Source organism: Pleurodeles waltl, chromosome 10 (genome assembly GCF_031143425.1).
Source record: "Pleurodeles waltl isolate 20211129_DDA chromosome 10, aPleWal1.hap1.20221129, whole genome shotgun sequence".
Taxonomy (NCBI): domain Eukaryota; kingdom Metazoa; phylum Chordata; class Amphibia; order Caudata; family Salamandridae; genus Pleurodeles; species Pleurodeles waltl.
The window spans coordinates 323,846,323-323,869,475 of record NC_090449.1 but is presented as its reverse complement, the minus strand read 5'-3'; the positions used below and the strand labels follow the sequence as shown (position 1 = coordinate 323,869,475).

At 47.8% G+C, this 23,153-nt stretch overlaps 1 protein-coding gene across 4 annotated transcripts in view; it reads right to left on the bottom strand.

Annotated features, from left to right (window-relative positions):
* Positions 1-23,153, bottom strand: part of TBC1D24 (TBC1 domain family member 24) — a 556,519-nt gene that overhangs the window by 238,257 nt on the left and 295,109 nt on the right. For all 4 annotated transcript variants that reach the window (XM_069210513.1, XM_069210508.1, XM_069210509.1 and 1 more), the window contains one exon: positions 14,528-15,556. In XM_069210513.1, coding sequence (XP_069066614.1) covers positions 14,528-15,495 — 968 coding nt within the window. In that variant the 5' untranslated portion in view covers positions 15,496-15,556. The remainder of the gene's footprint in view (positions 1-14,527; positions 15,557-23,153) is intronic.

Below are 23,153 nucleotides of genomic sequence, written 5' to 3'. Positions count from 1 at the left end.
CAGGAGGCACTGCCACAGGAACACAACACCAGCACCCCACCCTCTACAGATGGACAACTACCCCGCAAATGGTCCCTGGGATCCAGGAACAAGACAGAGAACATTGCCAAGACCCCCCTGAATGTCACCCCTCTGTCCCACTTTGTCACCCTGTCCATCCTTCAACTGCCATTGCTCCACTTCCTTTGCCCCTTTTGACAATGCACCTGTGAAACAAATAGACTGGACTCTGCCATGGACATTTCTCCACCCTCTCCACCCCCCCACCCCCAAGCCCATTTTACAACCTCCTCCACTTATTAGCACAGAAATAAAACACTTCAATCACAAAACAATCTGGAGTCAGTCTGTGCTTTCACAAATGTGTAATTGCAATAACCATGGAATATAGCAATGTCAATTTACTTGTGCACATACCGATGTAACAGCTGTAAGCCAAGAGAATATATAGCAGAGGGCACAAAGTGGGACCCACATCTGTGAAATGGAAAGGCAAAGTTACAAGTCAGGGTCCATACACTGAGTGAAAATGACAGACTTATGCTAGCTCCAACAATTGTATGAGATGTGGGAGGCTGTGACATCTTCTTACCTGTGTCTCACTGGAAGTATTGCATGATTATGTTGTTTCGGTTGTCGATATCCTCTTCTTCTGCCTCCTCTTCTCCACTGTCCACAGGCTCCACGGCTGCCACAAGACCACCAGCTGGACCATCCTCCTGCAGAAAAGGCACCTGCTGTCGCAAAGCCAGGTTGTGCAGCATACAGCAGGCCATGATGATCTGGCACACCTTCTTTGGTGAGTAGTAGAGGGAACCACCTGTCATATGGAGGCACCGTAATGTGGCCTTCAGGAGGCCGAAGGAGCGTTTGATCACCCTCCTAGTTCGCCCATGTACCTCATTGTAGCGTTCCTATGCCCTTGTCCTGTGATTCCTCACTGGGGTCAGTAGCCATGATAGGTTGGGGTAACCATAGTCACCTGCAAATATCGAGGGACAACTGTTAGACACACATTAACCCTTTGGGACAACCCCATACCCAAACACCTAATCACACTGTATTGGATCCTTGGCCTCACCTATTAGCCACACACAGTGCCTCAGGAGTTGCCCCATCACATAAGGGATGCTGCTATTCCTCAAAATGTAAGCATCATGCACTGAGCCAGGAAACTTGGCATTCACATGGGAGATGTACTGGTCTGCCAAACACACCATCTGCACATTCATCGAATGATAGCTCTTCCGGTTTCTATACACCTGTTAACTCCTGCGTGGGGGTACTAATGCCACATGTGTCCCATCAATGGCACCAATGATGTTGGGGATATGTCCCAGGGCATAGAAGTCATCTTTCACTGTGGGCAAATCCACCACCTGAGGGAACACGATATAGCTGCGCATGTGTTTCAGCAGGGCAGACAACACTCTGGACAACAGGTTAGAGAACATTTGCTGTGACATCCCAGATGCAATGGCCACTGTTGTTTGAAAGGAACCACTTGCCAGGAAATGGAGTACTGACAGGACCTGCACTAGAGGGGTTATCCCTGTGGGATGGCGGATAGCTGACATCAGGTCTGGCTCCAACTGGGCCCACAGTTCCTGGATTGTTGCATGATCAAGTCTGTATATGACTATGATGTGTCTCTCTTCCATTGTCAACAGGTCGACCAGGGGTCTGTACACCGGAGGATGCCACCATCTCATCACCTGCCCCAGCAGACGTGGCCTACGGAGGAGAACAGCAAGCAGAGAGTCAGCCAACACTGAGGTATCACAAAATGTCATATGCACAAATGTATTAATCCGCAATGTGCCTGTAACTGTGTGTATTCCAGCCTAGATAGGTGTGACGCAGTTATTATTAATGCAATTTGGCCCCCTAAAATGGCGGATGCCAGACCTGTAAGGTGGGACAGGGGGATATGAGGTAACTGCGCTGGCGTTCTACACTGTCGCGGTGGGCAGTCGAAGACCGTGGCGCAATTCAGCATTGGTTAACATTGGACCCTCTGGGTCTGAGGAGCCAATGACGACGTACGCCGGCGGTGACAGTACGCACCGCCGCGGACGTGACCGCGATTTTCTGTCTGTTCACTCACTTGATACCTGACCTTCAACAGGAGAGGACCTACACTGCAAGTGCTGCTGTGACCTGTGTCCGGAAGCGACGATGGCTCATGTGTCTGGGGAGAGGGCCCCTCCCTTCACTTCGGAGGAGTTAGAGAAACAAGTGGATGGGGTCCTCCCCCAGTACACACAACTGTACGGTCCTTCAGACAAACAGGTGAGTACACTGTAAGCATGCTGAATGGGCAATGCCTGCTTTGAGAGGTGTGGCTGGAAGATACATGGGTGGGGGGCTGAGGCCTACATGTGCGGATGGTGAGTGTATGTGCGTCATGGCATTGGGTGGGAACTGGTGGGCAAATGAGTATGACGGTCCGGAAGGGTGAGTAATGTCCTTTCCCCCTGTACCATTCCTCTAGGTCAGCACCCACCAGAAGAAGGCTATTTGGCGTGCCATCGCCAAGGATGTCCGGACCCTGGGGGTCTACCACAGACGGAGCACCCACTGCCGTAAAAGATGGGAGGACCTGTGCCGCTGGAGCAAGAAGACGCGGAGGCCCAGCTGGGGAGAGCCTCCCAATATGGGAAGGGTGCTCGTCGCACCATGACCCCCCTGATGTTACGGATCCTGGTGGTGGCCTATCCGGAGTTGGATGGGCGCTTGAGGGCATCACAGCAGCCACAAGGGGGTGAGTACACTCATTCAGCTGACTCTGCGCGCATTACGAGGTGTCTGGGTGGGGGAGGTGGGAAGTGGGTTCCCCTAAGCCAGGGCGATCTTGGTAAGCAAGGTCCTTTGTGAGGCAGGCTATGTGGCACCCCAACCTCATTAGTGATAAGAGCCACCTACACCTAGTCAGGCTCCTGTGACTTCCAGGTGTGCAGCAATTGGGCTTAGGCCTCGTACCCCATGGCCTTGTGAAAAATCTGGGAACTCTACGTGCATGGCGTAGTGCAGAGGGCTGCTCCATGTGTGTTGTGTCCGCCAACGGTAGTGGTGTTGCAAGCACTGAACATGTCTTTCTTCTGTCTCACCCCCCCCCCCCCCCCTTTTTGTGGTCTCCCTGTTCCCGTGTGCAATAGCATCATCAGGCGGAGGAGCATTGGCACCGGAGCAGGAGGGAGCTGCATCCCACTTGGCCCTGGAGGGTGAAGCTATGGAGTCTGAAGCCACCAGTGGGACGGAGGGAGAGGGGAGCTCCAAGGCAGGAGCAGAGACCAGCGACAGTGGCGACTCCTCTGATGGGAGCTCCCTTGCGGTGGCGGGCCCCTCTGTGCCCACCCCATCAACAGGTACAGCCGCCACCCCCCTTACTAGCACCGCCAACCCAGCAGCCCCTCAGCGTCTGTCCTGTGCCCGCTCACCCAGAAGGGTGGGCATCTCCTTCGCCCCAGGCACCCCAGGCCCTGCCCCAGTCAGCCCTGCTGCCCTCAGTGAGGAGGCGATTGACCTCCTGAGATCCCTCACTGTTGGGCAGTCTACTATTCTGAATGCCATCCAGGGATTGGGAGGTATTTGCAACAAACAAATGCATACCTGGAGGGCATTCATTCTGGCCTGGCAGCCCAACAGAGAGCATTTCAGGCTCTAGCCTCAGCACTGATGGCAGCCATTGTCCCGGTGTCCAGCCTCACCCCTCCAACCTCCTCCACCCAGACCCAATCCTCTGTACCTCAGCCTATCCCAAGCACACCATCAGACCAGCATGCACACACATCAACACACAAGAGTTGCTCAGGCAAACATAAGCACCACACATCCCACAGGCACTCACACAAGCAACATACCCATGCACATATACCAACATCCACTTCTGCCGCTGTGTCCCCCTCCTCTTCTCCCTCCCAGTCTCGTCTCCACTCACACCTGCATGCACTACATCCTCGGCCACTACCTTGATCACCAGCATGCCAATCACCACACACCGCTCACGTGCAATCACCACCCCCACCACCATTCACACATCCCCAGTGTCCTCTCCCAGTGTGTCTGTGAGCCCTCCTCCCAAAGTACACAAACGCAGGCACACACCCACCCAACAGCCATCCACCTCACAACAGCCTCCAGCCCACGCACCTCTACGCAAATTCAGCAGATGTACACCTCCTACAACCACTACCTCTTCCTCCACTCCCAAACCCCCTCCATCTACCCATCCCAGTGTGTCTAAAAAGATTTCCTGCCTAACATTGACCTCTTCCCTACACCTCCCACCGTCCTTCCCCTAGGGCCAGGCTTTCCATGTCCCAGCCCAGCACCTCACCCACCACATCCCCAGGCACATTGGTGCCAGCAACTGCGCGGTCATGGAGTGCGCCAACCATCAGGGCTGCCAGTGTGCCACTTAGCGAGGACAAGGACATTCCGCCACCGGCCAAGGTGAAAAAGGTGCCCACATCCCGGAGGAAGAAGCCAAAACCGCCAGTCACCAAGGGGTCACTGAAAACAAAAGGGGATAGTGGCAAGACAACTGCGCCACCATCAAAGGTGGGGAAGGGCCAAAAACAGAAGGGCAGGTCAGGAGAGGGCACGGTGGCACAGACTGAGGGACCAGTGTCCCACCTTCTGTCCACGTCCACGCCAACCAGTATGGCAGCGAACACCGCCACGGCACGTCTACAGCCACTGCGACAGTCCCCAGCTTCTTACCCGGTGGGCAGCCGTCCGAGGCTGCAGGAGACATCCTGCTTTCTCCCTCAGCAGGTGCTGACACATGTCCTGCCACCACAGACCCCGCCGCCAGCACCGCCACCACAGACCCTGCCGCCTGCACCGCCACCACAGACACCACCGCCAGCAGCCCCGCAACATTCTCGGACAGTGGCACCACCGCTGACATGCCTACCATCCCCAGTGGTCAGTCGTCCGAGGCTGGTGGTGAGTTCAAGAATCCTGGGCAGCTTCCATGAAGCATTACTGTCATCACTGTTGGCACCTGCAGGTGGAATGCGAAGCCGCAGCAGTGTGGGGTACGTCGCTGCCTCCATGGCGTATCATGCTACCTGTACCTCGCCAATGTTGTGCCACGCACACCCAGGTGAGTTTATTGTACCGGCCACACTGCACGTGGAGCACTCTGGGCACCAGGCCCCCTCCAGAACCAGTGGAGAATCACATCCACTACCTCAGTCCTTGGCAGGATGAAGCACTCTGGGCACCAGGCCCCCTCCAGAACCAGTGGAGAATCACATCCACTTGAGAAACTGTGGCTTTGCACTCCCCAGGATAAAGCAGTGGGCAAACCACCCACTGGAGAGACTTGAGAGACTGTGGCTTTTCACGCCCCAGGATCAAGCAGTGGGCAAACCACCCACTGGAGAGACTTGAGACTGTGGCTTTGCACTCCCCCAGGATAAAGCAGTGGGCATGGAGCCCCCTCGTGCAGCAGTGGCGTTGTGCGTTCATCTGGCTGAGGTGCCCCCCTCCCCCTACCCCTGAGGTGCCTGTTTCATTTCGATCTGATGCCCCTCCAGTGTTCTCTCTGATTCCAGTCAGGTATCTAGTGTGGGCTTCGCCCATGCATTTTGGGACCAGTGGTCCACAGACAATGATTGGTGCACTATCCGGACTAGTGTAGTTGGTGTACATAATTGTATTTACTGGATTTTGAACTTTGATAATGAGATTTCACATAATTACATTTGTTCAAATCATTTCCTTTTGTCCTTGCATTCTTCCAAGGGGTGAGGGGGGTGTATGTGTACTGTTGCTGCATGTATTTGTGTGTATGGTGTTGTGGGTGGGGGTGTTGCATGTGTGTGTCACTCTTTTCCCTCCCCTCTCCCCTGTGTTGTAGGTGCAGTACTCACCGTGGTCGTCGCCGCCATCTTTGGTGCTCCTGATAGAAGAGAAGGAAGACCAGCATCGGCAGTATCTGCAATTCGGGCTCCATGGCGTCCTGGTTCCTCGTGGGGTGTGGAGAGGTGAGTGTTTTCCCTTCTGTGTACTGTTTCTGCCGTGTTTTTGTTCGCGTTGGTTCCGCGCAGGAAAAGGTGGCGGATAGGCATCTTGTGATAGGGTGGGCGGTACATTGTTTTCCGCCTGTCTGTTGATGGTTCCCGCTGCGGTGTTTGTTTCTACCGCTGTGGCGGTCGGAGAGTTAAAGTGGCTGTCTACGTTGGCGGTTTCCACCATGGTCATGATTCCATTTTTTTTCCGCGGCCTGTTTGCAGTATTACCGCCGCTTTAACACCGACCGCCAGGGTTGTAATGAGGGCCATAATCTTCCCCCTACAGGAGACGCGTAAACGAAAATAGGGAGAAAACTAGGGCTGCTTCCCTTGTTGTTGCCCTCCAGAGGAAGAGGATGATGCAGGGTGCTGCTGGGTGGCCCCTCTTGTCCGACCCCTCCCCGACCTCTAAAGGATCAATATGGGAGGATGGCAGGCTGTTGGACCGGGGGTCTCCCACAGTAAACAGCTCCACGACCAAACCCCCTGAACCTCCGAAAGGATCTGAAAGGGGTAGCAGAGGAGGCTTGCAGACCCAAAGACTTCGCCGTGGCCCAACTGTCTTTAAAGTGCTCTAGGGCAGAGTCAGCTTTATCACCAAAAAGGTTTTCCCCATCAAAGGGTAAGACCAATAGAGCAGTCTGCACATCAGAGGAAAAACCAGAGGACCTCAACCAAACGCCTCTTGGTAGCAATAGATGTAACCATTGCCCTGGCCACCAAGTCTGTGGAATCCAGGCCAGACAGGATTATCTGTTTTGCTGCAGCCTGAGCATCTGATAGGAGTTCACCAAATTGTCCCTGCACCTCCTGCGCCAGGTAAGGAACCATAGCTTTGGCAAAATTCATCAGGGCGTGGACGTATCTACCAAGAAGACAGGTAGCATTTGCCGCCTTGAGAGCCATACTGCAAGAAGAGAACGTTTTCTTTGCCGACTGCTCCATCCTTTTGGATTCCCTGTCCGACTGAATCACAGGGAAGGAGCCTGCTGCAGACTGTGTGGAACAAGAGGCCTGAACAACCAGACTCTCCAGGGTAGGATGTTTTGATAAGAACCCCAGATCTCAAGGCACCACCCTGTAACCTCCTTGCCACAGACCTATTGACAGCAGGCAACGGCAGAGGCTTCCTCCAGAGCTATAAGATGGGCTCCACAAGAGCATCATTAAACGGAAGCAATGGATTTGCCGAAGTTGAAGAAGGGTGTAAGACCTCCCTCAGAATGATTGTTTTGATCTCTGCAGCAGGCAACGGAAGATCAAAAAAATTCAGCGCCTTCCTAATCACAGTATGGAAGGAAGCTGCCTCCTCCATGAACTCCCCTGGCAAAGAAAGGTCCCATTCCGGGAAAGTGTTAAGCCCACTGGCTGAATCCAGCCCCTGATATTCTCCCAAGGGATCCACAATCTCCCCTTCATCCAACAACTGCCGCTGGTACTAATCCTCTTCCAAAAGTCTCAAGGCCTTTCTACGCGACCTCAGGTTGGCCTCGAACCTCGGCGTCAACATAGAATTGGCAGACGTCGATGCCACTGGCTTCAAAACTGCAAGGCGCAGAACAGGAGAGGAAGGTTGGCTTCGGTCTAATCCAATTTCCAGATCCGGCGCCGGAGCGGATTCCAACGGCGCCGTGGAAACTTGAGGCTCCATCATTGGCGTCGACTGACAGGGCAATGAGATCGGCGCCATAGGTCTGGAAGGTGATGTCATCGGAACCGCAGGACCTCAAGGCGACGTCATCGGCGCCAAACTGACACCCTCAGCCGGACAGAAGGGCATAAACGGTGCCGCGTTGTAAGGAGCCGGGGAGCCCAATGAAAATGCTAACGGACCCGTGGGACCAGCCGTTGCCCCAGCAGGGGCCATAGCATGAAACATCGAAAACATTGCATTTAAAAATGCCGCCGGATCCGCTCCAGGAGCCAGGAAGGCAGGATACCGCTGTTCTCCATATTGCACCTGTGCTTGCTGAACATCCGAATCATATGCTGCAGGTGAAAATCGAGGACTCTCCGGAGGCACAACTACCTCAAAGACCGACAGCGCCAGAGAAGCCTGAGGGCTCTGAGGTTGTGGAGTCACAGTCGGACTAACCTCCCACGTTGTACGGTGCCGCCGACATGGAGACCTTGATCTTGAACGGCTCCGAGCCGAACGACGCTGAGTCATGACGACGTCTCTTCGACAAAGTATGGGAAGAGAACCTGTGATGACTCTTATGCCCCTTCTTCACCTTGGCCAAAAAGAGTTTGGCCTCCTTCTCTTTCAGAGCCTTGGGATTCATGCTCTGGCAGGATACACACTCCGACATCACGCTCGGAGCTCAGACACCAAAGGCAATCATCCTGAGGGTCAGTAACCGACATGCGACACCCGCACTCTCAACATGGCTTAAATCCCGACTTCCTAGGAGGAGACATTGTAACTAGAAACCGGATTGTAACTAGTAACAAGATGGAACACGTTCAACAGTAGCGAGAGCTAGGAGAAAACCGTTAGCATCGAAGGCACAGAAAAAAAGGGAACTGACATCAGCACGCCGGCGAGGACCTCTTATTGGCATGGTGACGTCAGACGGAGTCCTGTGGAGCAGTGCAATTGTGACGTCCTCGTCGACGTGGAGAGCTGGGAAGAAGATTTTCCGTTGGATGCTGGCGCATGGGAGAATTCATAAGGAGAGGAATCCACAGGTAGTTGTATCCATCAGAAAAAGCGTTACTGAAGGTAAGTAACTTGTTCTTCTGATGGATACAACTACCTGTGGATTCCTCACCTTGTGAATAGAGTCCCAAAGCAGTACCGCACTCGGAGGTGGGTGCCTGACCGGTCACTCCAAGAAGTCCTCCAACACAGAACATGCAAAATGGCCCTCCCTCCTAACTTCCGAATCCAAGCAATAATGCTTCGCGAAAGTGTGGAGGGAAGCCCAAGTTGATGCTTTACAAATATCCACCACTAGTTCGCCTCTAGCCAAGTCCGAAGTGGCAGACTTAGCCCTGGTGGAATGGGCTCTAATACCCTCAGGCAGGAGGAACCTTCTTTGCCAGTGAATAACAGATCTTTATGCAAAGAATGACCCACCTGGATATGGTTCTCTTGTGGACAGCTTTGCCCTTCATCTTGCCCACATATCCAACAAAGAGTTGGTCAACCACACGAAAGTCTTTTGTCCTTTCAATATAAAAACTTTCTTCCTCCTTTGAAGGGTGGGGAGGAGGGTAGAAGGATGAAAGAGTAATAGACTGCCCCATATGGAATGGAGGGGCAACCTTAGGAAGGAAAGCCGCCCTGGTTCTCAACACCACCTTGTCAGCATAAAAGGATGTAAAGGGAGGTTTGACATTAACAGCCTGGAGCTCACTCACACACCTAGCAGATATTATAGCTATGAGGAAGACTGTTTTCAAGACTACCAGCCTCAATGAACAAGAGTGCATAGTCTCAACCCATTAAAAAAAGTAAGAACCAAATTCAAATCCCACTGAGGCATGAGAAACAGAGTGGGAGGAAACTTGTTAGTCAGCCCTCTCAAGAACCTGACAACTATAGGAGAGATAAACAAGGAAGGTTGATCAGGAAGGCACAGAAAGGCCGACAGCGCCGATAAGTAACCCTTCACAGTCGCAACTGCAAAACCCTTCTGTGCTAAAGAAAGGGCCAAAAAGCAAAACATCAGATAAATGGGCCTTTAAGGGATCAATTTGCCTCTTTCCACACACATTAACAAATTTTGACCATCTGTTGGCATAGACAGTTTTGGTGGAGTGTCGCCTGGCCAATAAAATAATATCCACCACTTCAGGAGGGAGAGAAATAACTCAGATTGCCTTGTTCAATCCCCAGGCATGTAGGTGCAGGCCCTGGAGGTGGGGGTGTAGAACCTGCCCCTGAGACTGCGAAAAGGAGGTCTGACCAGTGAGGGGGACGGAGCGGAGGACACAATGAGAGTTGGAGAAGGTCTGGGTACCACACCCTTCTTGGCCAATCCGGAGCTATTAAAATGGCTTGGGCCCGGTCTTGGCGAATCTTCCTCAGAACCTGAGGAATCAAGGGAATGGGGGGGAAACGCGTAAAGTAACTGGCCGCACCAAGACATCTGAAGCACGTCCCCCAGTGCTCCTTGCACCTGATACTGGAGGATGCAGAACGATGGGCAGTGCACATTCTCCTAAGTGGCAAACAGGTCTACCTGTGGAAAACCCCACATCCGGAAGATGTGAAGAACCAGGTCTGGATGGGGACGGCACTTGTGATCGGCCGAGAAATGCCGACTGAGACTGTCTGCACGTACATTGATAACCCCAGCCACATGGTTTGCTACTATGCAAATCCGATGGTCTTGAGCCCAGGACCAGAGCCGTAGAGCCTCTCTGCAGAGAAGTTACGACCCTACTCCTCCCTGCTTCCTGATACACCAAATCGAGGTAGTACTGACCGTCAAGACCAGAACTGACTGACCGTGAAGGGATGGAAGGAAGGCCTTGAGAGCCAGACGTATCGCCCACAATTCTAACAGACAGATGTGAAACATCTGTTCCACTGGAGACCAATGACCTTTGACCTCCAGGTCCCCGATGTGGATCCGTCACCGACCTCATGCAGTGACACTCCTCGCACGGCTTGAAACCGGTCTTCGGGGACATCCTCAGTGCACCAAATATCTCACTCGAAAAAAACGGTCAAAAAGAGACCAGGGTAGCTCTCTCCGGATCAGCGCATGGCACAAAAAGAAAAGAGCTGACGTCACAGCGCGAAGGCGGCGGCTATGTACTACTCCCAACGTCATCACAGCGACTACACCAACTACACCCACGGAGTCGACCAACACCACCTACCGATTTGCAAGGGTATTGCTCGAAGAAAAATCTCCGGATCCAGTCTGACGCCTGGGGGAAATTCTAAAGGTAAGGAATCTGCAACTAGAAGTCTCAGATATTCTCATTACAAAAATTTTCTTAAAAAATTTTTGTTTGTGAATTAAATAAAATATTTAATAATTCATGTATTTGTTTGATGAATACTCATTTCCATATCATTTTGAAGTTCACTTTATTGAAACTGCTTAGGCCGGGGTCCCCGGATTCAAATAATGATTAAGTGTGGGTCCCCAAATTCCAGTAATGATTAAGTGGGGTCAGCACAAGTCAAAGCATTGCCTTAGATCGTTCTAACGAGAAAGCCTTGAACCTGCTGAAACTTCCACAGTCAAGTTTCAATTTTTAGCACATGTATCTTTTACATTGCTGCTTATGGGATGAAAATGCATAAATGATTAATTGTGGAAGGGATCAGAATACTAAGCTGAAAAAGCTAAGGATTAGAGTGCTTATTTTTAGATTTTTTTACTTAAATATATTTTAACTTCAAATAGAAATGGAGCCATTGAGTTTCGTTCACAACTGAAATTCCTTTGCTACAAATCATATCTCCATCTAAAACTGAAATCCTGTTATTCTAACTACGAGCTATTTTTGCAACAGCATTTGTCTCCCTTCTGCTGCTATTTCCTAGCACCAGGATGCTCCATTGGAAAACAGCATGGTGTGAATCTCAACTCAATTTTTCTCAGTGGCTCATGGCACCCCTGCTGCTAGGCCCACCATCAGAATGGAGACTAAGTGCAAACAAGAATAAAACAAGGCAGCAGGCACTTTCAATGTATTCACCCAGTATTTGGAACATCCTCATGTTCATGAGGGCTGCCCAAACACTGTTTCAATTTAGGAAAGAGTTAAAGAGGCAGCTATTTAAAGAACACTATGTCACACCGCAGTAACAGCACTCTTCTGCTCAGTACCAAGCTACCTCTCCCATCACTTGACTGTATGCTTGTCTTTTACCCTGCACAGGGCTCCACTGCCCTTTATGTAGGTCTGTGCTCTACAAATAGTGCGTACACACTGATTGATCCCAAACTGTCCAGAACAAACTAAGATTTCTCTGCTTTTTTTCATAAGCAGATGTAGTGTTAACCTATCATTTGGTACTCTTTAAATGCTTTCAATCTATTGCCAAGAGCATCAGAGTCTGAGTGCAGTGACAGATTTTTCCCTCTGCATTTGGATATATTGGCTTCTGTGGGCTGGGCTGAAAGATTACAAGACGTTCTTTCTTATTTAACAGCAAATATCTTAGCAGCAGATGTCTCCCAAGGAGGCTCTTTCAATGTCCTTGAGCCACGTTATAAACCATAAGTTTCCATTTCATGAAAAAGGGTAACGAAGACAAATCTTTTTGCTGAATCTGAAGCGCCACAAACCAAGCACAAGACCCCTGTAAATTTCATAATGGTAACAGATTACGCAACTTTAAAGTAAATCATGTAGGAGATCAAAATTTGAGCAATTTAATGGGTCTTCCAATTATAATCAGAGGTAGGTATATTAAATAATTCATAGGGTGATCCAAGGGAGATATCCACAATTAGACCCATTGTTTGCTTTTTCAATGTACTCAGAACAATAAATTATCTTAGACATCTAACACTGTATTAGAGGGGCTCAAATGACATGCAACAATCTGATGTATCTTCAGGTTAAAATTCATCTTTACTGGCACGGACACCAGTCTGGTTAATAGCAAATTAAGATGTTGAGAATCCTCCATAAATTTTTCCTCCTTTGAGTACTTTAAAATTTGTTTTCATCATCAAGGGATTGGGAACAGTAAGATTCCGGTAGCAGAACATTGTGAAAACTTGAACAGGATCTAGTCCCACTTTATAGAGGTCATCCTAAAAGGCTTACGTGAGTTGGGCTCCTCCAAGAATTTGAGGATGCAAACAAGCAACTAGAAAACTAGTCAATTACAGAAATGGAATTAACTGAAGAAAAGACCACATTTGTATAATTTCAAGCAAACCTGATTGACTTTGGAATTATTGTGTGTATGGTGTGGTACCCAGGTTTGGGAATCCATCGGCAGTACATTAAGAATGCTAACACTTTGAAGATGTGTCCACCAACCTCAGGTTATCAAGTGTGATACTTACTGCTTTCCAAACATGTAACTGTATGAGAAGCGTTTGAGAATGACTCCTATTCAGAAGCACAAGGAAATATGGGCATTGCATAACGCACAGATTTCATATTTGCGGAAAGCAATCTTTTACCTACAACTGAGAAGCAAAAGTTGGTGACTGCAAGCTTAAGTATGAAACTAAAGGAGTTAAACCTAAGAGTAAAGGACTAGAGTCTCACAGCCCATACAAACGTGGAATTTTAGGAGTAAGAAAGTGAAACTATACAAGCCTTAAAAAATTATGTACTACACTGTTCTATCTGTCTAGATACACATTTTTTCTATTCGTAAATAGGAGTTTTTTTGTATTAATAATGAGGGTATAATGTTTGTATACACCTGCCCTTCTATACAAATGAATCTAGAAAACGTATACTAGTGCTATTTGCATAATTGTAATTTGTTATTTCTGAAATATGTCAGCCTATGTCATTGCCTTATTAAGACTAATATGATGGCATTGCTATCTTTTACTTTTGCTCTATGTTTTGTTACTGTACATCCCTTAGGAAGTGTTTGTTCCTGGGAAACACCTGTTGCCTGTAATCATGTGTTAATGATAAAGAATAAGCACAGACGTCGGAACACAGCATACTGCGTTCAACTTTACTAGATTATGAAGATAATGTCAACTATTTCAAAATTTCCTTTTGAAATTGACATGCAGATTTCATAACTGAGTTCTAATTGGCGGTCCTGTTATCTAAGGGAAATGCCTTTTAATTATTTTTGTATTACATTTTGTTTGTAGAAAAAATATTTTCTTGCACAAAAAATAAAGTATATATTATTATGTTTATAAGTAAGCGCATATTGTAAAAGATTCTTCCCTGTACCCAAGGAAATATTATGAATTGTCAAAATATGTATACATGGCGGATTCCTAGGGTGTCTGAGTAGATATTTGCAGTGCCATTTAGGTCCTTTACATCTTATTAGGATTTTTATCTTTTTAAGTCGTTTTCCATCACGGCCTGCTGGCAACAATGGGACAACAGAGGTTGGGAAGAAGAAACACAAAAAGGAAAAAATACTGGTAACAGCATATATATCGCTGAATAAGTTGGACATGTACTACATTACAGAGCATAGTACAGCCAAAATACAGTCATAGACCTATGCCGCCAGAATAAAATAGAAAAAAATACTGCTCACCTGCTAAAATTGTGCGACAATATTTTCCTTATGGTTCCAGTGCTTAAACATTATAATCAAAGAAAATAAGAACGTCCTTCTAATCAGTATTTTGATACACTGACAGTTGTGTCACTGTCCTTCAGATGTAATATGCGTTATGAAACTCCAATTTCATGATCACGTTTGTGCAATACATACTGCAACATGTTTTCTTGACATCTAAACAATGTTACAAAATACAACCTGCTGCACCCTAGCCACTTGAGCACAAGATTATGTACATTCCCAATGTTCCTCAATTGTTTTTGTCAGTTGCTGGTGAGCTACTTTTAGGTGAATTTACCTCTTCTGTTGGACTGTAATGCCTTTCTGCTTTAAAGCCTTCTCATTGGCCATTTGAAGAAGTTGAATCTCTTTGCGCGAAAACAGTCTGATGGCAAAGGCTTTGTCCAGGAGCTTCTGGGGTGAGACTGACTTGGCAATGTCTCTGACAAAGGCCTGGATATCCTCTTTCACATTACCAGACTCTATGAGCAGCCCCGCTCTCAGCTTGTGGAAGAACTTGAGAAGAGATAGGGCTATTCTGTACAGGACCTTGTAACCTTCGACAAGAAATACATCAAAGACCCGTATTACATAAGTGAAGGGCAGATCACCAAAAATCCAGCGCTGCCAGTCAGAGTACACTTCCAGAACATCTTCTGACACAGCCACCATCATTTTATGTGCCCCTTGACAATACTTGTTTACCAGGTCACCAAAGGTCATGCAGGAAGATTCAAATGCAACAAAGGACTGGTCAACCAGCCTCTTTCTGGGATCATTGCAGGCAAGAATACGAGAAACCTGCTCAAAACATGCTGCCTCATCTTTGTTGTAATGAAGTAACAATGCCACTAAAGGGGGCAGAACTGGGCAAAATGATATGTCGGGAAACTGGTTCTCAATGCAGACGATGATCCTTCTCACTGCCAACATGCCTTCAGTGTTCAAGAAATAGGTAGGTATTGGACGGTCATCCACAAATTCAGGAAGCGAGATCATGCTAACTGCTCGTTTTCCAACTATCTTTCCAACTATGTCCCGATAAACATTTGCATCAGGTGTCACAGTACGGCATGGGATGTCCTTGATAAGCTGCTTATACACTTTAGCTCTCAGTGAGTGACATTCGGCCCAGTACCCTTGACGAGCTAAATTCTTCAGTTCCTGGAAGTCAGTTGTTTGCAGGTCCTTGCAAACTTGAACTTCACTGCTTGGTTCAATCTTCTCCCAATCCACAAAGCGACCGTTCTCAGTATCCTCCATCATCAAACAGAAACGGACAGAAAAGGCTCTGTTATCCCCCCTAAAAGAAGAGCATAGTTTCTTCCTGAAATTAAAAACAAAAAATGTTTGATTACAACTTGAAATAATTCCCAACATATATACAAGGCAGAAACAGCAATAGCTACTATATAATGAATTCTGAATAGTGACATATGTATCACTCCATATTTATGTTGTGCCCATCAACCTGCTACACTATATACAGCAATTAGAGTGAATGTTACTAAAGGGCAGCAGTTTCTCAAGCTGGCAAAGCAGGTAAATATGGGGACTGTAGACAGACAGATCTATAATTTAAGGGATCAGAACAAAGCCATAATTCTTTAAAAAAAGTTTTTTTTAGTTTCTGTGTGAAAACACCAAGAGGAAAGCAAGTTACTTTCCTTCAATCACCTTGTTTCTGATCCATGTGAAATCTGCAAGATCATTAGCAAAGGTAAATAAGTTGTCCTACAAATCAATGCTAACACCCACATATTCAAAAGATTAACTACCAATAGTCAGGCCACAGCCTACTAATCTTAAATCTTTACCACAGAAGTACCAATAGGACATCCACTTCACCCATTTAGGAAAATTTGTATTTGACCTTGAAAGTCAGTGACAGGAACAACAAAGCCCTAATGGGTGGATATTTCAAAATCTGTTATCACCCTTAAAATTTGAAATTATAAAAGACGTTAACCCGAGACGAAGAAAAAGTCTAGGAAATTTCTGCTCTCGTTGGTTGAAATGTGACCCAGCAATCTAAACAAGCTCTGCAACTGTTTGATATACTATTATCCTACGGTGTCCAGGAGTGCAATGGTCGCGCTAGCTCAGATTGCTTGAGGAAACCTACTTTCATAAGAGGAACATATACACATCACCCTGACTATTTTATTTTGGATTCTTCATCAAAATCACCCCTCTTGCTACCCATATCCCACAGGCCAATTGCCAATAGTTCTCTCAAGAATGCAGAGCACCAAAGTCAACCCTAATGGTGGCTGTCAAAAGGGGAGCCAAGTGCGATATTCGTGCAGCCAGATCAGCACATTAAGGGAGATTGAATAAAGGAGAGACACCGTGGTAGTTGTCACTATGGGAGAACCTTCTCATGGGGGTCAGACTCATGTTATGCACCCAGAAACCAACATCTCAGTTGCACTCTGGACTAAGCACTTCCAGTCGCTGTACAAGCCTATACATGTTGCCTCCCCCAAGCCTAATGCCTAATATTTATCTGGTTCACTTGCTCTGGGTCCTCTTCCTCCTGCTACCCACCCCCCCCCAAATAGTGTCGTTCTTAAACCAAATCATAGTGCGGGATTCACTTTCCCGTATTTTATTTACAGAAAAACCCTAAGACCTATCTCTGCACAGAAATCTGGAAAGGCTCTGGCTCTTGAAAAGATCCCTGCCAGCCTATTTTGAGCAGAACCCTCTTTTTGGGCCTCTTATTTACAAATGTTCTAATACAATTACGGCCAGAGTACCTATCTTCCCTTCATGGAAGGGTACAGAAATTATCCCCATCTTTAAGAAGGGTCCACGTTCAGATCCAGCAATTTATCGTCCAATTAGTCTGCTGGACAACCTGCAAAAAATATTTCGTAAACAAGTACTCGATAAGCTGTTACTGTGGGTGGAGACTAATGAAATACTAATGTAATTCCAGGCTGGCTTCTGTGGGAAGACCAGTACCACTGACCAGGTCTTCCGTTTCCTAATGTTTAGATGGAAAACTGTGCCCGTGAAGAGGGGCAGCCTATCCGTAGTCTTCGTTGATTTGAAGGCTGCCTTTGATTCAGTGCCCAGAAAAACTGTGGGAGATCTTGAAAGAGTTGGGTCTCCACCCAATGTTATTAAATATCATTATCCACCTGCAGGAAGATAACTTTGCACAAACTCAAAGGCAAAAATGGCGACCTCAGGTTGCTATTCCAAAAAAGGGAGGACTACATCCAGGGTGTGTACTCGCTCCACCTCTTTCTCACCACTTATCAGTGGGTGAATTAAAAACATACTTGACTGCGTAAACATTTCCTTATCTTTGGTGGTCACAAAACGCCCACACTCTTGTTCGTTGATGACACTCTATTGGTGTCAAAGACTCCCAAGAGGTTGGAGATCCTCTTAGTAAAATGTAATGGGTTCTGCGGGTCATGTGGCTTAGAAGTCAACCAAGCCAGAACCCAAGCTAATGTTCATCAAACCCCATAAACATTTTAGGAGAATCACACATATGAATGAATGAAAACAGTGAGAATAGTTAACTGTTGACTACATACGAGATCGTCTTTCTTCTGATTCGCGGGATAGCCAAATATCAAAGAGCACTATGTTGCTGAACTGTAGGGCTGTGACTGTAGGCAGGTTTGCTGATAAAATACCCTTCCAGACAGTTTCACAACATTTAGAAATCTGGCGAGCACATGTAAGGTGCAGAACTGAGAGCAGATCTTAACCTAAAATCAATAAAAGCCCTAATCATATTAAAACCATTACTGTTTTGATCCATATCTGGGCTGCCCGGACCTAAAACCTGATAGGGGCTGTCTGATCAATGTATTATACTCACCAGGAGAGCTGTCCAAATTTAGGTAGACTAACCCTGAAGTTCCTGGAATTCAAATCATCTCCTAAGTTTTGAAGTGTTTTTCTGATTACATTAATTCCCCATTTGTAAGGTCAATTTTTGTTCAATTCAGATTTGGCACATTACCACTCACCCACCTTACAGAATCAGACCAGTTAGTTTGTCTGTGGAAGAATTCCAGCAAGCCACCAAGTGGTTTGGACCCCTTCTGCTTATTAGGGTACAACAGACTCTTAGTGTCAGGACCTGGATTTAATTTGCTCTACATGGGAGTAGAATTATTGTGAGAGTTAGTTTCATCACTCTGATCCAGAATGTTGATCTGAAGATATGTTTCTTGCTGGAAGCAGTGAATGTCAGGTTTTGGAAGTAACCTCCTCATTAGTGCAGGAAGTTACCCCTAGCCACTATCAGCTGTACCCAATATGGTCGAAATTGTTCCATTTTGAAAGGGTTCACAGGGAATCTTAATCATTACAAGGCTTAATTGAATGCAAATAATCAAAATGTACTTCATGCTGCTATAATACTGGTTTTATTGAAGGTGCAGTTTCCATTAATCTTTTCACTGTCTGGGTGTTTGAATACCTGTAAACCTGAGCTTTGAAAATGCATTAGTTTCTGTAAACCTATTTGCCTCATTGGTCTCTCTGTGCCACCCATACAAACTACGTTTTTGGCACATTCAGAAATAAGAATTTTAACATTACTAATAAATTGCAGCCTGAAGATGTAATGGAAAATCATTAAGATATTTTCATTTTTTAATACGTTTGCTCAATATTTGTGATTTATTTCTCAAATGCACAGTTAGAAATGGGGTCTCTAGCTGTCATTGGTTTGCATCCTGTCCAAGTCGGGACCCTCACTCTAGTTGGGGTAAGGGAGCCAAACAGCTAAGATAACCCCTGCTCACCTCCTTGGTAGCTTGGCAAAAGCTGTCAGGCGTATCTCAAAGGCAATGTGTAAAGTATTTGTGTAAAAACACATACACACTAACATTGTGAAAACATTTGAAAAAGAACTCCACACAATTTAGAAAAATAGCCAATATTTATTTGAATAAAACAAGACCAAAACGGCAAAAAGCCAACATACACAAGCAAAGATATCACTTTTAGAAAGTTGCAAAGAATCTTAGGCCCCCATTACGACTCTGGTGGTGTAGGAGGCTGGCCTGGCTTGTAGTGGGTACCAGAGGTACTTACACCTTGTGCCAGGTCTAGTTATCTCTTATTAGTGTAGAAGAGGTGTTTCTAGCAGCTTAGGCTGATAGAAGGTAGCTATGGCAAAGCAGCTTAGGCTGAACTAGGAGACATGTAAAACTCCTACTATACCACTTATATCATATGCACAATATCATAAGAAAACACAATACACAGAGTTACTAAAAATAAAGATACTTTATTTTTATGACAATATGCCAAAAGTATCTCAGGGAGTACTCTCAGTAAGAAGGTAAGTACTATACACAAGTTATATGTACACAAACCCAAATCAGGTAAGTAATAGCAAGAAAAGTAATGCAAACAGTGTAGAATTACAATAGACTGCAATAGGAGCACATAGGTATAGGGGCAACACAAACCATATACTCCAAAAGTGGAATGCGAATCATGAATGGACCCCAGACCTATGTGAGTTTGTAGAGGGTCGCTGGGACTGTAAGAAAACAGTGAGGGTTAGAAAACTATCCCACCCCAAGACCCTGAAAAGTAGGAGTAATGTGCATCTACTACCCCCAGAGAGCACAGAAGTCGTGATAGGGGGATTCTGCAGGAAGAACAAATACCAGCAGTACACTGACAACAGATTTCCGGACCTGGGTACCTGTAAGACAAGGGGACTAAGTCCAATAGTCTCGACAGTGTCTGGGGGGGTGGGGGCCCAGGAAACCCCAGCTGAAGGTGCAAGGAAGCTGCCTCCGGTTGGAAGCTTGGAGTCCTGCAAGAAAGAAGAGAACTAGGAACTTCTCCTTTGGAAGACGGATGTCCCACGTCGCGATGAAGCTTGCAGAGGTGTTCCCACGCAGAAAGACCGCAAACAAGCCTTGCTAGCCGCAAGGGTCACGGTAGAGGTTTTTGGGTGCTGCTGAGGACCAGGATGTCGCCTTTTGGAGTAGACAGAGGGGGCGCTCAGCAACTCAGAGAGCCCTCACAGAAGCAGGCAGCACCTGCAGAAGTACCCCAACAGGCACTTGGAAGAAGAGTGAACCAGAGTCAATGTGAAGTTACAAAAGGGAGTCCCACGACGTCTGAGGACAACTCAGAAGGTTGTGCACTGCAGGACGAAGTGCTGGGGAGCCAGGCTTGGCTGTGCACGAAGGAAATCCTGGAAGAGTGCACAGGAGCCGGAGCAGCTGCAAATCACGCGGTACACAGCCTTGCAGTCTAGCGTGGGGAGGCAAGGACTTACCTCCACCAAACTTGGACTGAAGAGTCACTGGACTGTGGGAGTCACTTGGACAGAGATGCTGTGTTCCAGGGACCACGCTTGTCAGGATGAGAGGGGAACCAGAGGACCAGTGATGCAGTCCTTTGGTGCCTGCGTTAGCAGGGGGAAGATTCCGCCGACCTACTGGAGATTTCTTCTGATCTTCTGGTGCAGGGTGAAGGCAGGCTACCCCCAGAGCATGCACCACCTGGAAACAGTCGAGAAAGCCAGCAGGATTAGGCGCTACAATGTTGCTGGTAGTCGTCTTGCTACTTTGTTGTGGTTTTGCAGGCGTCCTGGAGCAGTCAGCGGTCGATCCTTTGGTAGAAGGTGAAGAGGGAGATGCAGAGGAACACTGTTGAGCTCTTGCATTCATTAACTGAAGAATTCCCCGAAGCAGAGACCCTAAATAGCCAGAAAACGAGGTTTGGCTACTAAGGAAGGAGGATTGGCTACCAAGAGAGGTAAGAGCCTATCAGAAGGAGCCTCTGACGTCACTTACTGGCACTGACCACTCAGAGCAGTCCAGTGTGCCCCCAACACCTCTGTTTCCAAGATGGCAGAGGTCTGGGACACACTGGAGGAGCTCTGGGCACCTCCCCTGGGAGGTGCAGGTCAGGGGAGTGGTCACTCCCCTTTCCTTTGTCCAGTTTCGCGCCAGAGCAGGGCTGGGGGATCCCTGAACCGGTGTAGACTGGCTTATGCAGAGATGGGCACCATCTGTGCCTATCAAAGCATTTCCAGAGGCTGGGGGAGGCTACTCCTCCCCAGCCCTTCACACCTATTTCCGAAGGGAGAGGGTGTAAAACCCTCTCTCAGAGGAAATCCTTTGTTCTGCCTTCCTGAGCCAGGGCTGCCTGGACCCCAGGAGGGCAGAAACCTGTATGCGGGGTTGGCAGCAGCTGCAGTGGGGACCCCGGAAAGACAGTTTGGCAGTACCTGGGTTCTGTGCTAGAGACCCGGGGGATAATGGAATTGTCCCCCAAATACCAGAATGGTATTGGGGTGACAATTCCATGATCTTAGACATGTTACATGGCCATGTTCGGAGTTACCATTGTGATGCTATACATAGGTAGTGACCTATGTATAGTGCACGCGTGTAATGGTGTCCCCGCACTCACAAAGTCCGGGGAGTTTGCCCTGAACGATGTGGGGGCACCTTGGATAGTGCCAGCGTGCCCACACACTAAGTAACTTTGCACCCAACCTTCACCAGGTGAATGTTAGACATATAGGTGACTTATAAGTTACTTATGTGCAGTGGTAAATGGCTGTGAAATAACGTGGAAGTTATTTCATGCGGGCTGCAGTGGCAGGCCTGTGTAAGAATTGTCAGAGCTCCCTATGGGTGGCAAAAGAAATGCTGAAGCCCATAGGGATCTCTTGGAACCCCAATACCCTGGGTACCTCAGTACCATATACAAGGGAATTATATGGGTGTACCAGTATACCAATGTGAATTGGTAAATTTAGTCACTAGCCTGTTAGTGACAAATATGGAAAGCAGAGAGAGCATAACCACTGAGGTTCTGGTTAGCAGGGCCTCAGTGAGACAGTTAGGCATCACACAGGGAACACATATAGGGCACATACTTATGAGCACTGGGGCCCTGCCTGGCAGGGCCCCGGGGAGACAGACTAAAGCAACATATATACAGTCAATTATGGGGGTAACATGCCAGGCAAGATGGTACTTTTCTACAGTGGTCACTAAATTGTCAGACTCGCAGATGGCGGTCAGACCACCGCCAATGCTGCGCTCAGGCCGCAATGGGACCGACAGCTCTGCCAGGATCAGGGATCCTGGCGGTCGGACGGTAGGTGGCACTCCTAATCCGCCAGGGCAGCTCTGCACTGGGGATTACGACCTCATTCTCCGCCAGCCATTTCATAGCGGTATCAACGCCATGAAAAGGCTGGTGCAGAATGGGTGCAGGGGGACCCTGGGGGCCTCTGCACTGCCTGTGTGCTTGGCCTGGGCGGTGCAGGGGCCCCGTGACCTCGAAATGAGGCCTTTAATCCTGAAAAATCAATGGCTGTACCCTTCCAACACACAGCACCTTGCATGCGTCAAAAACAAAGATGCTGCAGGTTGCAAAGGAGGTGATGGGTCAGAAAAGCGAGCAATGCATGGATTCTTTTCCCGCTAGACGGCCGATGCATGGATTCTTTTCCCGCCAGGTTGGCAATGCTTCTTTCGTTTCCCTACAAGAAACGTGACGCTTGGAATCCTTACCGCGATGCAGCGTCGATGGAGAAAATGGTGCCAAGGGATGATGCATGGGAAAATCCAGACACACTGTGATGACAGAGCTGCGGTGGAACAGGCGCTGCGTCGGTTCTTCCACTGCAAGGCAGGTGCTGCACCGATTCGTTAGCTGCAAGCTAGGTGTTGCGTTGATTTTCAGCCACTGTGATCCGATGCATGGACTTTCTTCCTCAGGACAGCACTTCCAAGGTCCCAAGAACTAGAGTTGGCATCACTTGGCTAGTCAGGACTCTCAGCAGAAGAGTCCAGGCACTGGTAGATGAAGTATGATGTCACTGATCATTGTAACAGGAGGCAAGCTGAGTTCAAGCCCTCGGAGAAACTTGGAAAGCAGGATGTAGAAAGCAAAGTCCA